The sequence below is a fragment of the Aythya marila genome, assembly GCF_965140915.1.
Source record: "Aythya marila genome assembly, chromosome: 8".
Lineage (NCBI taxonomy): Eukaryota > Metazoa > Chordata > Aves > Anseriformes > Anatidae > Aythya > Aythya marila.
The window spans coordinates 1,237,598-1,261,651 of record NC_139049.1 but is presented as its reverse complement, the minus strand read 5'-3'; the positions used below and the strand labels follow the sequence as shown (position 1 = coordinate 1,261,651).

The 24,054-nt window shown below is 37.2% G+C and overlaps 1 protein-coding gene across 3 annotated transcripts in view; it reads left to right on the top strand.

Annotated features, from left to right (window-relative positions):
- The window catches only part of TGFBR3 (transforming growth factor beta receptor 3), a 127,864-nt gene that overhangs the window by 80,280 nt on the left and 23,530 nt on the right, over positions 1–24,054 (top strand). For 2 of the 3 annotated variants that reach the window (XM_082765908.1, XM_082765907.1), the window contains 6 exons: positions 8,506–8,689; positions 14,453–14,621; positions 17,114–17,261; positions 21,430–21,619; positions 22,819–23,129; positions 23,892–24,041. In XM_082765908.1, coding sequence (XP_082622034.1) covers positions 8,506–8,689; positions 14,453–14,621; positions 17,114–17,261; positions 21,430–21,619; positions 22,819–23,129; positions 23,892–24,041 — 1,152 coding nt within the window. The remainder of the gene's footprint in view (positions 1–8,505; positions 8,690–14,452; positions 14,622–17,113; positions 17,262–21,429; positions 21,620–22,818; positions 23,130–23,891; positions 24,042–24,054) is intronic. The other variant, XM_082765909.1, reaches the window with a different exon arrangement.

The window sequence follows — 24,054 nt, the reverse complement described above, 5'->3', positions numbered from 1 at the left end:
GAGAGTGATGGTTACGGTACTTTGGAGGAAGCTCTCTGGGACAGCACAGAGTTGCTAAAGGGAGTTGTTCTTTACTTGTCCATTGCCTTACTGTGTTGTCATTGTGCTTCTTTCCCACCTATAAAGCAGAGAAAGCATTAGTAAATGGTCTTAAGAAAAAATGCTGGCATCTTGTTAAAAACTGACATACAAAATATAAATAACGATTATTTTGCTGCAAAGTAAATAAGTTATTGTGTTAGTAACATAAATGTGCTTCTTGAATGCACTCTGAACTGCCTTGAGTTATATTCAGCTGAGTTACTGACATACTAATTTGCAATATTGAGAGGCAAAGGGTACCACTTCATGTAGAGAAGGGAGTAGCAGTAAACAGAAGTAAAATTTACATATATTTTATAACATTCAGTCAAAAGTGATACAGTAAGTTTTACAGAACTTGTAATGCTGTATTTGCCTGGTGTACATAATGCTATTTCAGTGCTGTGCAAGATAAGGAGGTCAGGTGTCTTCTAATGGCACTGTTTTAGTGCACAAGTGTTTTTGTAAAGCACAGTTTTTGTAAAGCACATAAAACACATCTTGAGCTTTGCCCACTGTTGTAGCTGAGTTCTCTGAGGTTAACCGGGAAAGAACAGCAGGAAAAATGGTGCTGGGAAAATTATTGTGATTTTAGTACAGAAAGTCCTGAGTTTATTCTGACCATGTTAAAATATAAACATACCTAAACATCATGGTATTTCAATCTGAAAACACCTAAAACTGGGTCCAAGTACTGGCTTAGTGCTTGAACTCTGCCAGACATGAGTAATTGAAAATAATCACTTCAATTAATGTTGTATTTAGTCATATTACTCTGATTGGATGATTGTTTACATGTCACAAAAACTCAACAGTTTGGGGATTGGGCATTTTCTGTTTCAACAGAAGATTTTCTGGGCTGGACCACCAGCCCCCTCGAGGAAGAGCAGTGTGTAGATGGGAAAGTCTACTCAGTTCAGCAAGGGGAATATTTAGAACCTGTGCTAAATAATTCTTCTTCTCTGCAGGAAGTAAATGCCAAAACTATATCAGAAAGGGTCAGTGGGATGGAAAAGCACATCCTCACTGGGGATTAGGTTGGTTAGATTATAACAGCTCTCAATTTTACATAAACTAGGCAACACCTGCAGAAAGTACTTTTACCTGTTACAGGTCAGTCTTGGAGAAAAACCTTACTAGACCTCTGCCATCACCACACTTTTAAATTTCTGTATAACAAAATAATTTCCTTTCTTCCCCTCAAGTCCTTATTTCTTTCCTTCCCTAAAAGCAGTTCACTGAGAACATGTCTTGGCAGAAAACCAAAAGGTTTATGAAGCTGCCTAGAAAGAGGGTTTTACAGATGCTGCTCACTAGTGTTTTCTTTCTTTAGATTTGGTAACTTCCTCGATTGCTTTTATAGCCTAGGAATATCTTTACTGGGTAAGTGAAACTAGTGAGAATTAAATTATGAAAAAATGGACCCAATCCTTTTTGATTTCCCAATAGAAATCACTTTTACAATAGATTATATATATAATAGAAATATATATATATACACATATGTGATTGTTTATAGTGTTTGGTTACAAATGTGATGCTTCAGCTCTTTCTCTGTGTTGGTTATTCAGGCAATTGAATGAGTAAGTTACAGATGCAAAAACACTTAGCAAGCAAATAACCTTATGCAGAGGAACTCCTTTAAAAGGACTGGGTATGTGTTAAGTTTGTGAAATGGTGGGGAAACAACAGTAGTGATAATAAATACAAAACCAGATCCTGGGCTCTTGTCTTGAGATTTGAAAAGAAAGAAGAAAAGCTGTAAGGAAAAGTAAGTGATAGAATTAAGACCTTAATTATTAGTCATTTGTGTATTTCTAAGAAGAAAAAAGCTATGCTCTTATTATTTCATCCAATAGCTGGTTTATTCCTTTTACTTCATGAAAATATGGTTCACATATTTTGGATCTTTGCCATCAAACCACAGGCTGTTCTATGGCTTGCACTAGATTTTGGATGAGTGACAAAACTCACTGAAAAACAAGTGCTATTTGTTTTCCTGTGCCTAGAATTTAACGGGAAATCAGGAGGCTAAATTTCCAATCACTTGTTAAACAGACCCAGATGTGAACAGAGCACTCTGCTAGGAGAAGAGTGAGGGAGGATAGGAAATGCATGACTAGTGATAAATTTGGTATAAATAGTGACCTTTCACTATACAAAGTAAAGTGCTGTAGATTTTCAGTGTTGTGTAACAGTGTGAAGAGGAATTTAAAAGGACATTTCCATTTCTGTAGCATCTTGGGTTTTTTTTTTTTTTTTTTTGCTTAAATCTTCATCATTCTTCTACTCGGAAGCTGGAAATAATCCCATAGTTGCCCTTTTCCATTTGGCAGAGCTCATATTCCCCCTTCTCTTCCTCACACCGTTTCCTTGCCTTTTGAAAGAATGGGAAAACAACATTATTTGTCTAATTAAAAACAGTGTTTAGTTAACAGTAAATGTTATTGTGCTTTTCATAATAGTAACTTTCCCTAGAGACTTTGTCATGTGGCCTGATTCACCCCCTCACAAAATACTGCTTTTCTAGTCTGTATAACTGGTTAACTCCCAGATACATCAGGGGGACCTCAGGCTACATGTAGTGGTTCTTCTGTTCTTGGCAATTGATTGGAAGGATTTTGTCAGCAGGGATAGCAGGAAATGACAGGGTGGTAAATACATGTTCAAAAGTGATGCTTTGGCTGCATTCAGTAAAAACAAATTTAAGAGCACAATAACCCTAGTAAGGCATTTTTTTTAATACTTAGATTTTTATTTTTATTTTTTTATTCAAAGCTTGCTTCGTGAAGGTGTTACAGAAAATAAAAGGTATTTTTTGCTTGTGAAGCAATACATGGTTAAAGGCAAAAAAGTCTGTAGGTGGTAGTGTCATGTCCCAGAACGGGAAACTTTCATGATACAGAAGTGTCTTCTGCTTTCAGTGCAAAGCACTTTTATTTTTTGTGCAGCAGTATTTCAAAATTCCCAATTTGCTGTTAAGTTTCAGAAGCAAGGTGGGTCTGTGTGCCTTAGTTTCTCCTTTCACAGGATGCTTGAGCCCTGGACTTTTTTTTAGGAGCTCGGTTTGCTGAGTATATCACATAGCTCATGTTAGATCCTCTGCTGTCCCAGGTGATTTAGGCTTCTTACAAAAGTTAGGCTTCATCACTTTATGTTCAACCAAGTTGCAAGAGTAAGGAAAGAAATAATATTCTGGCATTTAGAGACGGGAGTGTGTTCCCAGACCCAGGCTGAAGTGTCTGGAGCAGGTATCTGTGCTGGTCTTGTCTCTTCTGTACTGTCATGGCACCATCCTGTCTTCACTTGCTTCAGTAAATGGGGGCTTTAGCTGGTGAAAGTTTACAGAAGCAAGCAGCAGATTTTGGCAGACTGCTGGTGTTAGTGACGTGGAGGAGATAAATCACAACAGGTTGTGTTACTGAGTCATTGATTCCACTGGAAACTTCAGCTGCAGTTGCATAGATACATTTTAATTCTCCCCTTCTCTCCTTCCACTAAATTGAGTCTAACTTGAAACAGAATTCTTGAAAAAGCTTCTGCTACCTTATTTTGTTCAGACCAACTCAGTGAATTGCATCTATTAAGATGATGTTAGATTAATGTCAGGTGAGTGAACAATTACCTGTGTATGATTAATAAACTCCCACTGAGCCCTAAATTTTGCAGATAGATTTCCCCTTCATGTGATTTTTTTTTTCCTTTTTTATCATTCTAGTAACTGTTCCCATGGGGGTTTTGAAAGTTGTACCTGCTTTGACATGGTTTCAACTTTCATGGAAAATCCCAGGATTTTCTTTCTAGATGCATATAAATGTGCATGAGTGATCCCACAAGGTTCTGTGTTCATCCCGAGAAAGAGTTGACCAGCCTCAATTCCTATCAAGATCTGTGGTAGTTGGTGAAGTCAGCATCTCCTAGGAAGCAGAATTAAAATACGTAGATAAGATACTGCTGATTCTTTCACACATATGTTTTAAAAAATTTGCAAAATCAAAGCGGAATTTTGTGATGACTGTAAGTGGTCTTGAGAACACTAAACTGAAAATGAAACATGAACACTAAACTGAAAATGAAAAAATACACTACTGCCTGAAAGCGTCTTACTTCTGTGGCTGGTAGGGAATATGAAAGCTGATAGATGATTCACGAACGTGCAGCATGTTTGTCGCATCTTATTTTAAAAGCAGCGTGTCTCTTAGCCAGTTACCAAAGAGAATTGTTCTCTTGGTGATTATGCTGCATGTGAATTTTTGAACAATAAAGGAAGTATTTTTGAGTTTCAAGAGTACCTGGTATTTCTCCGTTCATGACTTCACTTTTTTTCTGTAAGGGGACTGAAGCCCATCAAAATATGTTATCAAAAACCACTGACTGAGTCTCAACTCTATGTGGGCTGCTCTGAAAGTTGGTTCAAGTTTTTAAATTCTATTCTGAGCAGATTTACTCCTTTCCTACTTGTTCTGTCACAGGTCTGACACTATATAAAAATATGAAGGGTGCTGCTTTCCTTCTGATTTGTTTCTCTCATTCTCTACATTATGATGGCTTTGTCACTTGGGCTGGAGGGGCTGTTGCTTGAGGGGAGGGATTGATTCATGCTGCAGACACCAAACTTTGTATTCTGAGTCATCTCCCAAAGGTGCCTACCTGTCTCTTAAGGCTAAGTTACGAGCTTGCTTCCTACTTGGGTGTTCTGAATTACAGCTACATTAAATGCTTAAAATGTCATAAAGCAAACAAAATAAATATCCCCAATGGATCTGGTTCAATGAAAAAAAAAAAAAGCAGTAAAGCTTTAAAAAGAGAGAAGGAAATAGGTGAAATAAGAAACAGAAGACGCTATTTTGAGTGTGTGCAGTGCTCATGCTCACCAGTGTATATATTTGAGGTGACTTAAGGTTGCTTCTGAGACATCCTTCTGAGGAACAGAAACTTGCACAGTTTAGCACTTATGTCAGGTAGCTGATGTTCTGAAGTACCATGGCAGAATTGCAAGAGCAGTTTTTCTGAGACCAGAAAGTTTTCTTAAGAGATGTATAAAGGTTTTTTGTTTGTTTTCCCTCAGGATGGGGATATAAGTTTCCTTGTTTCTGTACTGTGCAAAGAAAATTGGAACCCTGTTTCCTCCACTGGTCAGCAGTGGGTAGTAGAGTATGTAATCACAGTATGTTCCTAACCATGTTTTGTTGGTGGAACTCTCAGATTTTGGTTACAGATTTGCATGATACTGCATTTGACCCTTGGTCCCCCTGGCTGCAGGGCCTTTTGAACTGCATTCCTCACTGTGGTTGCTACCTGTGGTTGGTATCTTTTGGGCCTGCAAACTGATTTTCCCCGTCAAGCCTGGAAGTTCCTCATTTGGCTTCAGAAATGTGGCAAGGCACGTAGATGACCTCAGCAGCAGGGGATGTTTCTGGTGCAGTCATCTTTAATGTCCTCACAACAACAGGAAGAAATAGAGCTGGGGCACATTTTCCACACTGCAACCTCTGAAAGTAACCACCGAAGAAGATGAAGTAAGGAGACAGAGTGCCTGTGGCAGCAGTTTCTTAATTACCCGGTAGGCTGTGTAGTGAGTGTTCATATAAAATTTGTTGACATATTCCTAAATATATAAAACATTCTTTGGTTTGAATCCTCAGATTGACATGTCCTAAGTACTTCAAAGAGAGCAGCTTTTGGTTTGTTCTGAAGAGTAAGTAGTTAATGTTTGAGGCAGGTGTTGAAACAGTGACAGTTGCCTTTTTTGGAAGAGTCTGTTGAAGTCTTTCCAGAAAAAATAACGTGCTTGGCTCACTTAACCTTGCCTTGGGTCCATGTAGTAAAAATCCTAACATTGGCAGGAACAGCAGTACTCTGCACTCCTTTTAAAAACATGGTAGCGGAACCACCATTTTTAATAGACTTAAGTATGTGATTAAAAAATGAATGATGATAAGGTTTGTGTTTACTTAAAGGTTTTACTGTATGATCATTAGTTGAGGGTGTTTGTGCCAGACTTTTTGGTGATTCTTCTTTCTGTCTGTCGATTCCTCTCTGGTAAGACTCAGAAACTTCGAGGTACATGATAGGACCTGTCCTACAGGAAGACATTTGTCAAGCAACAGAAGGATGCAAAATGATTTCAAGTTTTAATTAATAATAAATGGAAAACCAAGTGTTTTCTGAGGAATAAACCTGTTGTTAATAGGCATTTAAGTACCAAATAGAAATTGCAGTGAAAATGTGTTATGCAAGCAAATTCAATTCTTTAATCAACATTTAGAAGTATTAATATTTTCTCTCAGTTTTTCTCAGGTGTCTTAAAAGGTTATGCTGATAATTCTTTTCTCTGATACTGATTATAAAAAATACTAGAGACATTATGAAATAGTGTAAATGATAAGCAATTGCTTTAGTTCTTAGATGCACTGTACTATTTTGAAGTAGTTAAGGAGTTTTGGTTCCGGAGAGTGGATTGCCAGCATTTATTCAGTATCCCTGCAAAATAATAACTGATTAAGCCCCTTTAATCCTTCCAATCTTTATGCACAGTATTTTTTTTCCTGATAGGCTAGGGGTCTACAAAGATGTTCCATTTGTCTTGGATATAAAAGATGGCATAGCTAAGAGGTGCTGTGTAAGCACTCTCTGCATGACCTGTCTTGTGCTGTTAGAGTATTCTTCATCCTATAAGGCTGTGCACACTATAAAATCTGATGTTAGGAGCATTGTAGAGATGCCTCACAAAATCAATTGATGGTGTATCTGCTTCTAAGTAGTGGAATTACAAAGTGAACACTATTTGCTAAATACTGCTTTTTAAAGATAAATGTGTTTCTATATTTTCCTGATATTGTAGGAAAGTTTCCTAAAAAAATCTAGATTTTCTTTTATAGCAGAGTTTTATTTCTTATTTGGGAAGTATAGTAATGTGGTATATTCTGTGTTACACTGAATAAAGACTTTTTTTTTTTTTTAATTTAAAAAATATTTTCTGGTAGTCATATGAAAAACAATTAAGGAAGATCATTCAGAATTGGACAAGATGTTAGTTTAAACTTTGAAAACTATTCTGGCAAAAGCATAAATGATTCCTGAGCTGTTTTTTTGTTTGTTTGTTTGTTTGTTTCTTTGTTTTTTTATGACAGGCTTGATCAAATTGAACTCTGTGAATTACACGGGTCTTCTCTTAGAGGAGAGAGTATGTGATAGGTGCATAATAAATGCTAACATAATAGCTGGAGGCATGGAGAAGAACTTCTGAAATTCCATGTGCCAAAGGGCATAATTTATATGTCTACTTTGACACATATTTGTATGTACTAAACAAACTGATAGAGGACATCATGAAATGGTGCTGTGAAGTAAACAATAGCTCCGGGGAAGATAATGCTTGATTGATGTTAGTTAATTTTATCTAATTGGAACCTGACTCCAGATAATCTGTTTGAATAAATGTTGTTGATATATTGTGTTTTTTTTTACAAGGTTAGAGAGATACTTATTACCATTATGCTGTTATAGCTTGTAAATAGTTCTCAGAATGGGCTGGAAATTGTTATGATGTATTTTTCACTCTGTCAATCATTACCATTTGTAGTTTTGGATTTTAAGTTAAAGGAAAAAATATGCTTTTCCACCAAAGAAATCTGGTTTAGTAGAAAGATAGTCTGGGATCCAGTAAAAACACCTGATATTGCAGCAGCATGTATTACACTGAGTATATTCTCTTGCTCCAGGTTTCTTTTTCACTTGTACTCTGGTGCAAGATCTAATATATTAAAAGCAATATTTTGGTACTTCTGGTCAAGACCTAAGTTAATATAATCTATTTATAATGATTTTTCTAAAGATGCAAGTCATTTGCTTTGTGCTAGCTCAACATGTATTTTTCTCTTACTGTAAGTAAAACAGTAAATATTTCCTTTTCATGGCCTTTCTCCTTTCTTTCTCTCTCTCCATTGGTCTTTTTACTGAGCTTGAACTCATTCTTTCTGATATGGGAGTAACCTACTTCAGTAGTTCCTAGGTTTGTTGAGCTTCACATCTCTCCCTTCGGTTTATTGGACCATGTTGATCTTACTCCCTCCTGTTTTCCCTGTTGTCTTCCAGCCCTCCCTCTTGCAGCATTGTTGCACCACTTTTGTCAGTAGCACAACATCTGAGTAGTTCAGAGCCCCCGTTTATTCAGCTGCCGTGTGCAACCCAGGCAGGCCGATAGGTTGGGAATACTGCTGTTTAAAACAGCCACTTAAGAAAAAAAAAATCTGAAAAAGAATAATTATGCGGATGTTGAAACACATGAAGTTTAGGCGTTGTTGGAAGCAAGCTGTAATTGCAGTAAATACATGTGGGTGTGCCAGATTACAATACTTTAACAGGCTACCTGTCTGTGCAGATAAATATACCATATTAAAAATATGTTTTTATTCCCATCAGGTGTCTTTAGGTTCTGTTGTTCAGTTTGAGAAGGGAAATTTCTCTTTGTCAGCAGAAACAGAAGAAAAGCTTTTTCCTGAGAAAAATGAATATCTGCTACAGTGGGCCCAGAAGGAATATGGAGCAGTTACATCTTTCACCGAACTCAAAATATCAAGAAACATCTATATTAAAGTAGGAGAAGGTAAAAACAAAACAAAAACAACAACAAAACAGCACAAACGAACAACAGCATCAATTGATACTTTTAAATGTTGAGAATAAGTCTCATTGTAGTACTACTTAACTTTTTTTGAATATTCTGATCATTAAGCATACCTCTCACTTCCCAAAAGATATGTTATGAAAGGGAGAGGCAGAGAACTATCAGCAAGCCTAAAGACCAGACCTTGGATGTAGATGGATTTTAATGAATTCTTTTAATGGATTCTGGTGTCATAATTGTACGTTCATAAATACAGATGCAAAATCATTAGCTAGAATCTTATAGGAATCAAATCTTCACCTTTTAAAAGGAATAAACTACTCATGGTGATTGTTTATGTGCCTTCATGTAAAGAACTGAAGTGGAGAACTTGAGGTAGGGGGCTATTTCTAGAAAGACCTGAGCTAATTTTTTTCAGTATACCCTTGCAAAAGGATCCAGAGTATTTTGAGCAAAGAATTTCTGTCTTCCTCATGAAGGTAAGTTGCCTCAGTCTGATGTCCCTGTGTATTCTCACCCCAAGGAGCAAGGTTTCTTGTCCCTGTGAGCTGCATGCCAAATTCATCAGATGGCTAAGGGGAGCTGGGAGAGGACTCCAGCTCCTTAGGGATTCACAGGCCCATATTAGGGTAGGGCTTTGGCTGTAGCTGTGTAGCTGAGCAATATAAAATTTGGGTCTGTGCATTACCTTCTGGCTCATGCTTGCCCTCATCTGGCTGCTGGTCACATAATGTATTGTCTGCAGGGGACTTGCACCCGAGCTGTTCTTAAGCTATGAATAACTAACACATGGCTCTTCTCTTTGCTATGGTCTCAGAGCAAGAGTGTCAGTTCAGGAGTTTTATACATATCTCTATTCAAGTTTGTTTTCTGGAAAATACATAGTTAGCAAAAGGAATATATCAGGGAGAGCAGACTTTCCTTATAGCACAGGATGATGAGGGTTGAACTTTGCTTTATTGCAGGTATGGCACATTTTAAGATTTTAGTGATTGTTACTTAATGGCCTGTTTCAGTGATCTTTTTAGACCTCTGAAGATGTCATCTTCAGGAGTAAAGACTGGTAGAAGTGAAGTAGAACTGTTCTGAACTGTTTAGCAACTAGGGGTCCAGCTATTTTGAAATAGTAAAAATGAGTAGAACTTTTTGGCAACACCCAACAAATACTGGGGAGCTCAGCACTTACTAGCACCAGTGGCCTAGTCTAATTTAGTAGCTCTTCAGCAATTTTTTAGAGAGACTCCTGCATAGCTGAACTAATTGGCTACCAAAACAAACAAACAAAACCAAAAACAACAAAGCAAGCAACCAACCAAGCAAAAGACCTTATGTGGAGAGAACTTTATTTTTAACTACCTGCATGTAATCATTTGATTTTCTGAAGCATGAGTCTTGCCCCCCAAAATCAGAACATGGCTGTGTTGGTTTTGTCCAAAAACCTGCCAAATTTGTACAGGATTCCCCTGTGTGGTTTTTATTCTACTTGGCACCAATCTTGTATTTTAATGCCAGAAGATCATTCAGAAATACATTTATTAGCTTATTAAAGTGCTCTTGGAACGTTTATATGGGAGTAGTGGTCTCTGTGTTACAGGGATGAACATTTAATTAGATATGTCAAAAAATAGATTAAATAGTTTGTTGATTTGCACATCTCCAGTCAAAGTAGCTGAATATCTGTGAGTTTTGCATTATCTTTAGAATGTATTAACACACAATTTAATTAGGAGTAGTTACACAAAATGGAACTTTGTAAGCAACCAAAATAGGCAGTTTCTGAGAAGACTCCTACAAACTAGCTCAAACTGTAACCATATTTGATTTTGATTTAAATTCTTGGCAGAAGAATTAATGTGTGTGTGCATGTGGAGGAATTACGCATGTGTTCAGGGGTGGGGAGAGGGTCAATTCTTGAACTGCAGCAGTCGTGCAAGAAGTTCTATGAAAAACACATGGGACGTGGACCTGTTCTGCTTCTCTGCAGAATAAACAATAGAATTACTAACACAGTGTATGCTGATGGACACTTAAAGCCTTTTCTACAAAAATCACACCACTCAAGTGCTTCAGTCAGGTACCCTCAGCTGCTAGTCTGTGAATCACAGCTAGTGGTACTTGTAATTTACAGGAGGTTGAATGAAGTCATTCCCTGCTGATACATATGACTGATACAGATTTTAATGGCAGTATTCATTTAATTATCTACATTTCATCTTTACTCAAGTTAGAAAAATCTGAAACTGGAAGATCTAAGATTTTATAAGCTGAGGCGTTAGCTGAGTAAAGCAAAAAGAAAATGCAAGACAGAGAACAAAGAAAAATCTGAAGAAGAATGATATTTCATAGAATAAAACTGCTTCTGATGCTCTGAGTCCCTGAAGTCAGTTTTGAAGCTATAACTGAAAGGGAACTGAGTATGTGATGGAAGTCCATCAAAACTGAGTCAGAGCCAGATGCATCTGAATCTTGTTGATAGTGTCCATCAAGAGCATGAGCGCGGCTGGTCAAACACTGCAGGGATGGTGAGCACAATGAAAACCAACACGCTGGAAAGAGGGGTTTGAGCCAGTAGGCATATGAAGTGAGGTTCTTATTCTTGCTTTGATCTGTGTAGTAAAGGAGGTGGCTAAGTGATAACCATGGTAATTGCTATTATATTCTAGAAAGCTGGACTGCTCATAGTGGAAGTCATATTAGTACACATTTTTCAGTAGAAAAGTCAGTTCATTCCTCATGCCTCAATAAGATGTGATTATACAGGTCAGGAAGACTTATCAGTTAGCTAAACGTTACCTGATGCATCCAGTATCACCAATCTAAGTCCAGGGCAGCTGTGCTAGCTAGGAAGGAGATTATTTTCAACACATTTCTAAATAAGAAAAAAGTCAACCATAACAATAACAAGCTGAAAAATACTTCATGTGCAATCTGTTTACAAACTGTATTGCTGTGCTCCTGTCCTGGCGGAAGCTAAAGCTTCAGTCCTGACTCTGAATTTGCACCCTGTGCACACTAGCGCACATGTCCTGCACACAAACTTGCTGGGTTTAATACTTGTAGGTGAATGCTTTGTGCTGTGCTTTGGTGGTTTGTCCTGTCCTTCCTTGCTCCAGCTCACTGCTCTAGGGTGAGTACTGACTGGTAGGAGCTTCCAACCTCCCTACAAAGACTGCAGACACCTTCCCTTTTTTAACACAGTGCCATTTTAAAGTTGAGATGATGATCTCCGTAGCGTGAAGGGCCAGTAAACTGCAAAATGCCTGTGAAAAAGCCCTGCCATTTGAGTGGCAGTGGAAAATCCCAGACATCTTGTTCATCCCCAGCTTACACTTCTGAAAGGCAAGCTCTGCTTGGATGAGATTTTTATTGCTGAATTAAGCTGCTGTTGCCAAGGGCACCTGTCTTGGAGAGTGACACCTGATTAGCAGCTCTCATTTGCACAAAAATCTTTTAAGCTGGGATACTCAAGTTTTACCCAGTTTAGCCAAGAGCCCGTGGGTGATACGTGATTCGTACAGAAGACAGCAGACAGTGTCTGTCCTCCTCTTTAAAGTGGAGGTGCTGCCCACAGAAACTACAGCTCCCAGTGTTCAATACAGTCTTAATTGGAGCAGCTTGTGAGTGCTGGAGGGAAAGGCAGGGGCTGGCAGCTGTGCACAACTGCAGCGCCTGCCTTCTGGCCAGTGGGGATCCTTGGCTTATGTGCGTGCTTGCCAGGGCCTTGCCTGACGTTACTCCAGGAGAATTTATTGGTAGTCTTTTGAGATTAGAGAGGTGTAGGGCCCACAAATTGGCTGTTTTACTGTTTTAATAAGTTTATTAATGGATTGCAGACACTTCTAGTACCCTTTTAAAGTAAGTAAACAAATATGAAGTGAAGAAAGAGAAGAAGAAAAAAATGTAGTGACCAAAGAAAATAGAAATGGATCTCCTTTTATTTTCTGTTACAACCCAGATCTTGGTAACTAGCTGACACAAGAATAAATACATTTAGTGGAAAGTGTGCCAGGAGGACATAAGTGTGTATGTCAAGTCGCCAGTGACAGTTAAAATGAGCTGCAGAAGAAAAGCGTGCTATCGAGCAGGGGCCCAGGCTGGGGTGTCTCAGTGCTGGTGGCAGTGAGAGCAGGAGTTTCTTGAGAGCTGCATGGAAGTGCCAGGAGCTGAAGTCAAGCTCTTTGCAATGGCTAATGATAGCACCTGTGGTAATTATCCCCAAACTACTTAGAGGCTAGTATTTTATGGCTTGACCTGTGTTGTAGCATGGCAACTGAGAAGCAAATACATCTTATCTATGTATGTATAACTCTGTAGATAGATATAAATTCAAGTTCAGTATAGATCATTTGGGATTACTTTCCATTCTCTGCTGTTGTGGGAGGAGTTGGCAGAACTGCATCTGCATTCGAGGCTAATCTGACAGGGCACACACCAGATGTTAGAGGAGTGCTTTCCTTGTGGAGTAGGAATCGTTACTGTCCCATACATCTTTCATAAGTTCTGTACAAAAGACAGCAAGGTTAATATTCAAAGACTACACTGTGTAAGATGAGAAGAAACTCTCCTAGTTGTTTCCATTGTAGCTGGGGTCACAGAAGTCCCAGGTCTCCCTGAAAAGTTGTGTACCACATGCAATTGCACTTCAGGAATGATGTTTCAGCTCTAATTTGTGGAGCAAACACAAACAGTGGTCTCAACTCAGTTTCTAGGAGTTCATCCACAGCTTTACATACACAATGTAAAATTACAAATTACAGCAATGTTTGTTGTAATTTTTTTCTACCTTGCTACTGTTCTTAATAGGAAGGCCACCTTTATCAAGCAAAGGTCAAAGACACAACTGTTTGAAATTCTGTTCTCAAAAGACTTTTTCTTGAGCACAATATGTTGTCTTCCTGTGTATTGTGATAATTCATATGTAAAGCTATTTCAGAAATACAAAGTATTGTTATATTTAAATGGATATACAGCTTCTTGAGGCACAGTAATATAGGCTGTGCTTGAGACCATCGTACCAAATGACTATTTTTTGTTTTGTTTTGTATAGTAATTAATGCTTGTGATCAGCTAGGTAGTTAAAACCACAAAAAATTATATATCATAGAACTTCCCCACCTTAATTATGGGTATAATGATTAGACTTCCTTTATATCAATAATTTGCCATCATTATCTTGCTACATTAAGTTTTCCTTGTACTAAAGAACTGTAGTATTTCTACACCAACTCTTGACTGCACAAAATGTAGGAAAATATACCAAGCAAGGAAATAGAAAATATTTTCTGTGATTTTTAAAAACAGCAAGTTTATAATAATAATAAAAAAAAACATTTTCTAAAGGGAGGAGTTGAACATAGATGTTTTCTATGAGATAAAAAATATATATTTTGAAAATAAATATGCAAGGAACAAATTAAGTATTTTTTTATTTTGAAAAATGCTTACATACTTTAGTATTGTTTTCAGATTTCTTGGAGGGACGACAGAGTACTTCTAAACTACAGATTTAAAAATTTAACAGAAATTACATCAAAGATGTGCTATGTTTTTGCAATGGTGATCTCCCTTTCAATATTATGTTGATTTCTCTTAAGTACTTATGATAGGTAATAAATATACCTTTTGGCCTAGAGATCTACGCCATAAAATACAGTGCTGCACTGAAGTAGATGCTATGCATACATGAATGTAAACTGATATTTATGTATGAAGCTTTTCTTTCTTTTTTTTCTTTTTCTCCAGATCAAGTGTTTCCTCCCTCGTGCAACATAGAAAAGAATTTTCTCTCTTTAAATTACCTTGCGGGATACCTACAACCAAAAACAGCAGAGGGGTGCCTTATGTCTAATTTAGTCCAAGAAAGGGAAGTTCATATCATTGAGCTAATTACTCCAAATTCCAATCCATACAGGTAAAGTATCCTCTAAATTGACCAAATCTGTCTGAAAGCTAAGGATTTCATCTGTCTGTTGGAAATCAAATGGAGGTAGTCATTTCATCATTACAAGAAGAGCTTGGACTTTAGTACTTTACCTTAAGTAGAAACTAGTTCTTCAGCATGTAAAAATTTTGGATTCTGCTTCATGATTCCAGGATTTTTCTGGACAATACTGTAGAGCACAGTTTTCATGGACTATATCCTGCCTTCCCGCAGACTGAAATTTTGCTCAGTCAACTGAAGTTTTCCAAGGCTAAGGTGTATAAGGGAATATGAATAAGGACAGAATCTTACAGACAGGGATTAAGATGAGCCCACCGTATGAGGAAGTAAGAGAAGGGTTAAAAGTAATCTTGTCCTGTCACAGGTAATGATGACTGGTAGCAAAGCCAAGGGCATTGGTTACCAAACAGAGATCCAGAGGTCACAAGTGATCTGTGGTAAATGATCCACAGTTAGTTTGCAGAATCATACCAGGATTTTCTGTAACATTTCAAGTTGAGTTTAAGGAATATCTTGATAATCTGTATGAAAATCTGTAAGAAAAAGGGTTGAGTATATGAATACATGTATAGGCACAGAATTATATCATAAAATGGCTTGAGATAGAATGGACCTTAAGGACCATATAGTTCCTAATGCCCCTGCTGTGGGTGGGGATCCCACCTGCTAGATCAGGTTGCCCAGTGCCTCATCCAACCTGGTCTTGAGCACCATAGAGTAGTGTAGTGGTTAGGGGAAATTATTTAACTCTGTATGTATTATTAGGGTTATCTGAATTGTCAAAGATACTGTAAACTTCAGAGTTATGACTTAAAATATTTAGCCTTTGCCTGTGTCTCCTAGGTCTTAGTGGGAGCACATGATCTAGAGTTTGCTTTCAGATGATCACACCTGAAAAAGCTTTTCATAAGTGCTGAGTTGCTAGAACATAAATTTGCCATGAAACTTGTATGGTTTTGTTTCTTATAAGAAGAAAAATACAATTTCATCAGAGATGAGATACAATTAAAATCCTGTCTGCTTACTGCAGGCACTGGCTTTCCAACATTGTCCACTTCTGCTCCTCATGCATTACGTTCGAGCACATCCCATTCCTAATCAGGAAATCACACAGGGAGTCGGAGGTGGGAGGAGGGTTCTTTGCAAGAAGGGTAATTATCTCATTGCAAGATGCTAAACCCAGAGCCTGAAAATCCTCTCTTGTGTACCAACTTTGGGAGAGTAAGAATGTGCTGAGGTGTGTTGGAAGGCAAGTAGCTTAGTCCAAAGCATTTGCCTGTATATGGCAGTGGGCAGCAGCCCCATCTTCAATAGAGCTGATGGTTGGCTCAACATCACTCTCACAGTAAGTCCCTTGTAGCATTGTGCAATGATGACAGCCATGTCTCCATCCCTCTTGGCTTTTGACTTTGGCTGAGAATGCATGACAGGAATTTGTTTTTCAGGTGATAATGCTGCAAAGTGTTTAAATGTTACAATATTAAAATTTAAAAAAGACATTAAGGGTGTTAAGTTTCTTCTTGCTTCATTGTTGGTTATAAATATTTGCCACAACTATCTTAACGAAGTTTATTCACATAGAAACATACAGAAGCTGAGCTGAGTATGTGTAAAACTACAGGCGATAAAACAAAAGGTCCCAAGATACTAAGTCTTAATGCAGAAGATTAGTTGAAACATGATATTTGGTGATGAGCACATTCTTATGACGTGTCCCTATAAGATGATTTGGAAGTAAAGGTTTTTATTTTGAATTAATATTTTGCATGATGAGATATTATTGCTCTCCTTATTTTTACTGAAGGCTTGAAAATCTGGATAGTGTTCATCTATTTTCCAGCAATCAGTAGGCTGTACATCTGTTTTCTTTTCGTTTTGAAATGAGTATATATCCAGAAGTATTGGAAACTAAATATGATGGCTTAATTCCTCAACACACACAAGATCCTATGCAAAGTAATTTCCACAATTTAACTGTGAAGGCAGAGACGTTGTCTAATATAGTATTTGTGCATTTTTTGCTATTAACTTGCTTAATTTGTATTTTTACTTACTTAAGGTATTGTTTTGAGTTTTAATATGGTTATACCCAGAAGAAACTTGAGGCACCATTGCAGTGAATTAAGAAAACAGTATTTACTGTATAAAACAAAACTGCTACTCATAAAACTACCCTGCTCCAAATAATAACTGAAATGAGTAGCACACTTCTCATAAACAAAGAAACAAAAAATATTATTTGTCTAAAGAGTAGTTGAAGAGAAGTTGTGTCTATTGTTACATAAAATCATTTAAGAGTATGTGGAATAACAATCTGTTTTGCACATGTTGTGTTGTCTGGGATAATCTTCAGCATTTTAATCAGCTGGCCAGACAGTGGAAACATGATGGATTGGAAGAAGGTTGATAGCTGAAAATGTCTGGCATTCTGGTCTTACTTTCTCTCTATTTTCCACACACAGTGCTTTCCAGGTGGATATAATCATTGACATTAAACCATCTCAACCAGGCGCCAGGCTTGTCAGAGACATCGTACTTATCCTCAAGTGTAAAAAATCTGTCAATTGGGTTATCAAGTCACACGATGTCCAGGGAAAGCTGGAAGTGATTGTAAGTTAAGGCACCTTTTATTTTTTGAGATATACCATGCTGCAGCAACATAGAATCTATTTGAACATGATGTAGTACTGTCCTATATTGATTTTTGAATGTATTCTTAGTTGCCTTTTTTTTTTTTTGGATTATTACTACATTTCAAGGAGTAAATTCAGAAACTATATGTACTTTTTTCTCCTTTACGTACTGACCAACACATCACAGAATTCGGGTGGTTAGTGCAAGGATTTAGGTTCTATGTCTTCTTAACTTCTGTGGAAGTTAAAACATTAAGCTGGATCTTCATCTCCCTTCTTGCTGTTACTTTGGTGAGAGGAACTATAGGTTTATTTCAGAAGTTGGAAAGATGCCTGTGAATTGAGAATGGATAATTCTAGATACAAGTCATATACCCATGTTGCTTTAGAAGTGGGAACTGCTTTGCTCCTTCCTTGTGATTCTAGTGGTCTCCAGCCTTCTCCCCTACCAATATTTCTGTCCCCAGCAAGTGTTTGGTCAAATTGACCTCACCTCTGCTCAGACCACAAATAATAGTTTAAAAAAAAAATAAAATCAGGGTTGATAAAGCTAAGCCTTTGAAACCGTTCTTACACATAATTGGAAGCTCAGATTCAGAATGATTTTTGGCACAGACTCTGTGGCTCAATGCTGTTTCTACTAAGAAAATGCAATTTCCCTTTTTTGAAAGAAAAAAAAAAAAAGAAAGAAAAGAATAAAAATTAGAATGATCTCATGGCCTATAAATGCATGGCTTATTTCTCTCTTAAATGATCAATTGAGTGCATTGTAAAGTTGATCTTAATGCTGGCTCAGGACCAGCCAGTGGCCTACTGATTAACATTTTTTTTAATAACTAAGGTATACTTTCAAACTCTGGCTATCTATATTTATAAGAATTTCACTTTGCTTAGCAGCTTTATACATTCAATGCATGCAGGGCAATACTGCAATACTGATAGGATCCAAAGGCTGCTTGATCTAAATCTTTTGCATACCACTCTGTTCTCTTAGAATTTGACACTTGATTTTGAGAGTGAGGAATTTAAAAGGAAACAAACAATGGTGTTGCTTAGAAAATTGTCTGAAAATATTTTCAAGAATTGATGATGAAATTCCCTTCTGATCCCTGGTGCATCTTTATCTTATGGACATGAAAGGACATTCTGGTCCTAACTAACCAGCCCAAAAAACATTGGACTTTAAAGTTTCATTCTGGATTATTGCACAAGAATCACCCATGTATATTTAGACCTCTTAGCCAATGCTGTGTGGGCCTGCTTTAACAGGACAGACAATGGTGCATTAGTTCACTTCATGCTTGCAGATACCCATAGTAACGCATTGCATATCTACGAAGCTACCTCTTTGTAGATGATGAATTTTTCAAGTGAGGATTTCTAGGGGATTTTAAAATGTTATTTAGTAATTATTGCCAGTATAAGTAAAAATTATTTCTGTAATGGGTGGAAAAAGTCAACATTTTATTTAGATCAGCAAAAGAAAATAATACTATATATGGAAATGTCGGTCTGTTAGGCTGTATATTTATGTTAGGATTTGTGGGTGTTTACTGCTTCATTCATATAGACGTCCCATTTTCTGAATGTATGTTTGTTTTACTTTATTTATAGGGGAGTAGGGAAGGGAACTAAACACCCACTTGTCATTAAAAAAGCATATACATCCAGGATTTAGGATTTGTTCATATCTCTATTAAGTTGAAGGTCTTTCCAAGCCCAAATTTAGACAATGCGTAAAAACATTACTAAACAATTAGGTAATGCTTCACAATGTTCTTTTTTATTAGTTGAGTTGGTTCCATGCACTTCAATTTTCCTAACTTCTTGCCCTCAACACAAGTCAGGATTGTCTTGAGGGGATTGTCAGACTGAGTGAAAGGTTAATGCTGCGCTGCCTCAAACCCAGCACTGAGTTAAGGTCCAGGTTCATAGACAAGAAGTGGAAAAAACAAAGAAACAAAACGAAACAAAAAAACTTTTTGAGTCATGTAGCTCATCTCCCAGCTTGGTATGCTTCTTGATCATTGATGGACACAAAATTGAGTAAAAAGTGAGTAGTTTAGGTAAAAGAATTACACAAAGTATGTGTAGTGCTGTTCTCACAGGCTGTGTTTGCAGTTGTATGTCCTTACATCAATTTCAGTTTCTGTGCTTGTTGGATTATCTGCACTTCACATTGCTTCCTTCAGTGTGGGTGTCTTTTTACAAAACTATAGACAGTATAGTGCAAAAAGAAGTGACATCAGAAAGATTTGATAAATTGCATTAGCTTCCATTTATTTCAAAGAAACAAGTGTGCTGAGGGACAAAGAGTGAAAGAGGTAAGATGCACAGAAGAAATCTCTGAAGATTTCATAAGCTTGAAGGAAGTGATCTTGAAATGAGGAGAAGTGCCTACCAATTTCTGAAATCATCTCTCTTTATTCTGAATAGTTTGTTGGGTGGCTCTGTTGATTGCCAGTACTACGTGTGAGGGTGTTGACAGAACAAGCAAGTGAAGGAAGGTGTGCCTATTCCTGCAAGTCCTTGTGCTTGGCTTTGTTTCATCAAGGCGATGCAGGACTGAACATTTACAGGCTCACTGTGGCATGGAGAGGTATAAACAAGCCCTGAAAATGGTCAGATGCCAGCTAAGACAATAAAGTTCTGGAATAATATTTATTCAGCTGTCTAATCCTGACAAAAAGGAAAGGAAAGCAGAGAGGGAGATCCAGCGAAATTGGGATAGCATAATAATTCCAGCCAGTCAAAGCTGCGTGTAATAAATTGTATCCAGATTTGTATCTGTTGAAGAATAAAATACTATTGGATCCAAAACAGTAATAAAGCACTAAAATTAGGATACCCATTGCTTCCTTTATATTTCTGTTCTTCAGTGACCTTTGCTGGTCATTGATAACTGTACTGCTAACAGTATCATTAAGCCAGATACTTGGCACCTAAAACTCCCTTTAACTTCAGTTGTGAAGATTTGAGTGCTTAAAGAATGCAAAATTGCATTACAAAGAAATGAGGGAGAGAGATCAAGGTAAATTATATTATTCTATCAGAACTCATGAGCTTTAATCACTGCTTTGTTCAAAGGCTCTGTTTCTAAAGTCAAGTAGAGGAATATAACACCTCCGTGACCCTGTGCAGTACAGCCATATGATCTAAAAATAGGCTGGGCAGAAGCAAGAAATCAGTGCAATAATTTTTTAATTTTTTTTACGTTCTTGAGCAAGAGAAAAATAACACTGTTTTGTTGAAGGAAACTAATGGGGATTTAAAATAAATAAAATGCAGCCTGTATGATGGAGAATGTAATCAGGAATGGAAACAAAAGTGTGTGCTGTACAGCATTAAATGATGTAATCTGCATATAGAAAGTTCAGTTCAGTCACATTGCAGGAATCATTGATAAGTGGGTCATTATGCCCTTTACTGCTATGAGTGTTTAGCTTGCTCTGTAGTTCTTAATGTGATTGTTATAGTGATAACAGTAATACCATAACAATAAATATATAAGGGCTTAGCGTTGTGGGAATACATATTTACATTTAAGCATTTAAAACAAGTTAAAACATAATATCAGTGAATATTTTCTGTCTGCCCCTCTGACAGCTAGAGATGCTTGTTGTATCCTCTTGACTTGCCTATTTGGACAAGAAAATTTGAAATTTTGTCACACTTTAAAAAAAACTTTACACAGTTTGTCACAGTTTAAAAAAACTTTAAGTTTTTTTGGGGGTACAGAAAGTATATGTTGTCTTTTAATTAGTTTGATCTGTCATAAAAGTGCATATTCTCACCTCACTGTTCAGCATTTCTCAGTTTTGAAGAAAATTCAGTATTAAACAAATGGCTATAAATACACCCCTCTTGTTTAGGAATTAACTACGTCTGACCAACTTGATTGACTTTACCCTGGAACAGCCTGAACCAGTCAGAGACTGGGAGGAAGGCAGAGCTTTTCTCCAGGTGTACAGCAGTTCTGTGTTTAAGACGGCAATTTATTTTATTTCCCAGGTGATCTCCATTTGCAAACTGCTCTGTTAATTGATAAAGTAACATTTCTCACCAAAATGTGAAATCGGTGTTGATATTTCATGTCAAGTATTCTTAAATGGTAGATCATGAGCCATGTTTTTCTTTGTTTGCAGACATCAAACAGTATTGGTTTTGGAAAGGAAACAGAGCGATCCATGATTATGAGTAAATCAGTAATACCTGATATTCCTTCTTCTCATGAGAGTTTGATCAAGTGGGCTTACGAGCATAAATATAGCCCGGTTACTTCCTACACAAAAGCCCCTGTTGCTAACAGATTTCACCTGCAACTTGAAGATACAGGTAAGCTTAAAGATGGAGTTTCATTATATAGAAAAAAAACATTTGCTGTGTTGCCAGGTGTATGATGCTTTGAAATCTCCTTTCTCAGTTTTAAAGATTTGTTGTTGGGTGTTGTAGTACTTTCACTGCTCATTGTCATTTGTGTTGGGAATACATCTAACTGCTGGTTTAAAAACAACAGCAAAAAATCTGTGGCTTCTTGATCGGGACATAATACAATTTCCCTGGAATTTTCTGAAGTGTTGGTGGAATTAAATGCTTATAGTTTGTTCAGTTCAGAAGCTTGACCGTGCTCAGTGCTTGCTGGAAAGAGAGGACTTCAGTGACTGGATATTTTGTTAGTTAATAAATTCAGTTTTGATTTTTATCAAAAATATGAACACATTTTCTTAAGACAGTTAAATGAACTTTTAAATTGTTTACAGACAAAAGTGGCTTATCAGAAAAGTATGAGCAAATGGAATAAATACAACCATTAAAAAAATTTACTTGGCCAAAGTCATTGCTGATGTAAATATATCCTGGTCCATTGAAGCTAGTAGATTTGCTTCTGCTTTTGCACTCGTTCTGAATTTAAGTCCCTATAAATTTTGTTTAGTTGTTTTGATAAACGCTTATATTTACACAGATTTTATCAGCTGCACTCTCATGGTTTCCAGATAATTATCTGCTTGGGCCAGATGTCGAGATTTCGGTCCTGAGCAGTACTGCCTATAAGCCAGGAGATATATAGTGTTCTCATTACTCATCATAAAGTTAACGCTCATTTAACTTCACTTTGGCTATATAAGTACTTCCACAACAGTGGAAATTGTGCCATCAGGTAACAGAAGAATTTCAGTCAGTGATTTGAACAGATATTTCAGCAGCACTAAAATAGTGTATTTCTGGGCTATGGTGTTTCCTTTATGTTTGTGGTTGCCCTTGCATAAAGTGAAGCCCACTCCTCAAAGTCCGTTGTTAACTGTTAGTGAGGCATATTTCTAGAAGGGATTAAATATACCAAGATTAAATTCTAAACCCTTAGCGGAGGAATTATGGCTGGTTACCTGTAAAGTAGAAAGATGTTTCTTTGGATGTCTTTCAGGGGCTTCCTTTCTGGATGATATTTTTTTTGGCATGAAAATTACTCAGTTATGAATTCTTCTGTGAAAAAAATATTTACTAACCTAATTTACTTTTTTTTTTTTTTCTTTTAGAAGAGATGAATGATGAAGAAGACCATTCTCTTCCTCCAGAGCTGACAGAACTGCTGCCTGCCTCAAAGAATCCTGCATTAAATGATGGCCTGACTTTTCCTTTTCACATTAACAGAGGAAGGCACGACACAGTGGGAGAAGGAATTTTCCCATCCAGGGATTCAGTGGACACATTAATAAATCATGACTTTGAGCGTTCCCTCCCAAAGCACAAAGAACCTGAAGAGGTTCAGGGCAGTGCTGATGTAGCCCTGTCAATAAAGTGTGATGACAAAGTCATGACAGTGGCTGTAGAAAAAAACTCTCTACAGGTATGTGTGATCTCGTATTGTCAAATTTGGGCAAACTATTTTGGGCAGGCCATTTTGTTTGTATTTTGATTTTAAAAATAAATATTCTAAGAATATTACCACCCTCACCCCCTGAAAAAAAAGTTTGAGGAAACTATACTGTGGATATCCTTTGCCATAATGCTGGGTCTTGTTTCCTCTTCCCAGCAATACAGTAGTTCGTAGAGGGATTTCTGGTTAAGGATTTGCCATGTTGATTCTGTCAAAAACTACTGTATTCAACCATCAGTCAGAATTTTTAATCTCCAAAATACAAAGAAGCTGCTTTTGATAGCTGTGTAAGACCTGAATAGGTCTGTGAAGCAGCAGCTAAGGGGATGGAAAGTTAGAGGGTGAAACTGTATAGTCCACTGTTTCCCATTATGTGGTATTTTATTCTGTCTTGACCATTTAGCAGCTGATAGGTTGCTTGTGCCCATTTGCATTGTGGAAAAGAGCCTGATACAGACTAAAGCATTTTTAGCTCATTTTAGACCAAATAGAGTTTGTGTCAGCAGATTAATAATGAACCTGTTGTTTCCTTTGTTCCATGTTACTTTTATTCCCTGTCTGTCATGTATAACAGCATTTTGAGATTGACCTTCCCTGGATGTCAGTACAATGAACCTCACTTCCTCTTATCAGTGGTCATGAACAGTATTCTGAGCTGCACTTTAAGCGAGAGTCTAACACAATAGTATTTCAGCAGAGGTTTCAGCCATTTACAAAGCATCTTTGTTTTAGGCTAGCGGCTACACAAGGACAGAGCTCTCACTGCTGGATCATTCTTGCAAGGCCAGGATGAATGGTACCCATTTCATTTTGGAGTCTTTACCGAATAAATGCGGGACACGGACAGCATATATCTTGGACAAGATTGTTTATTTTAACTCTGTGAGTATTTTAG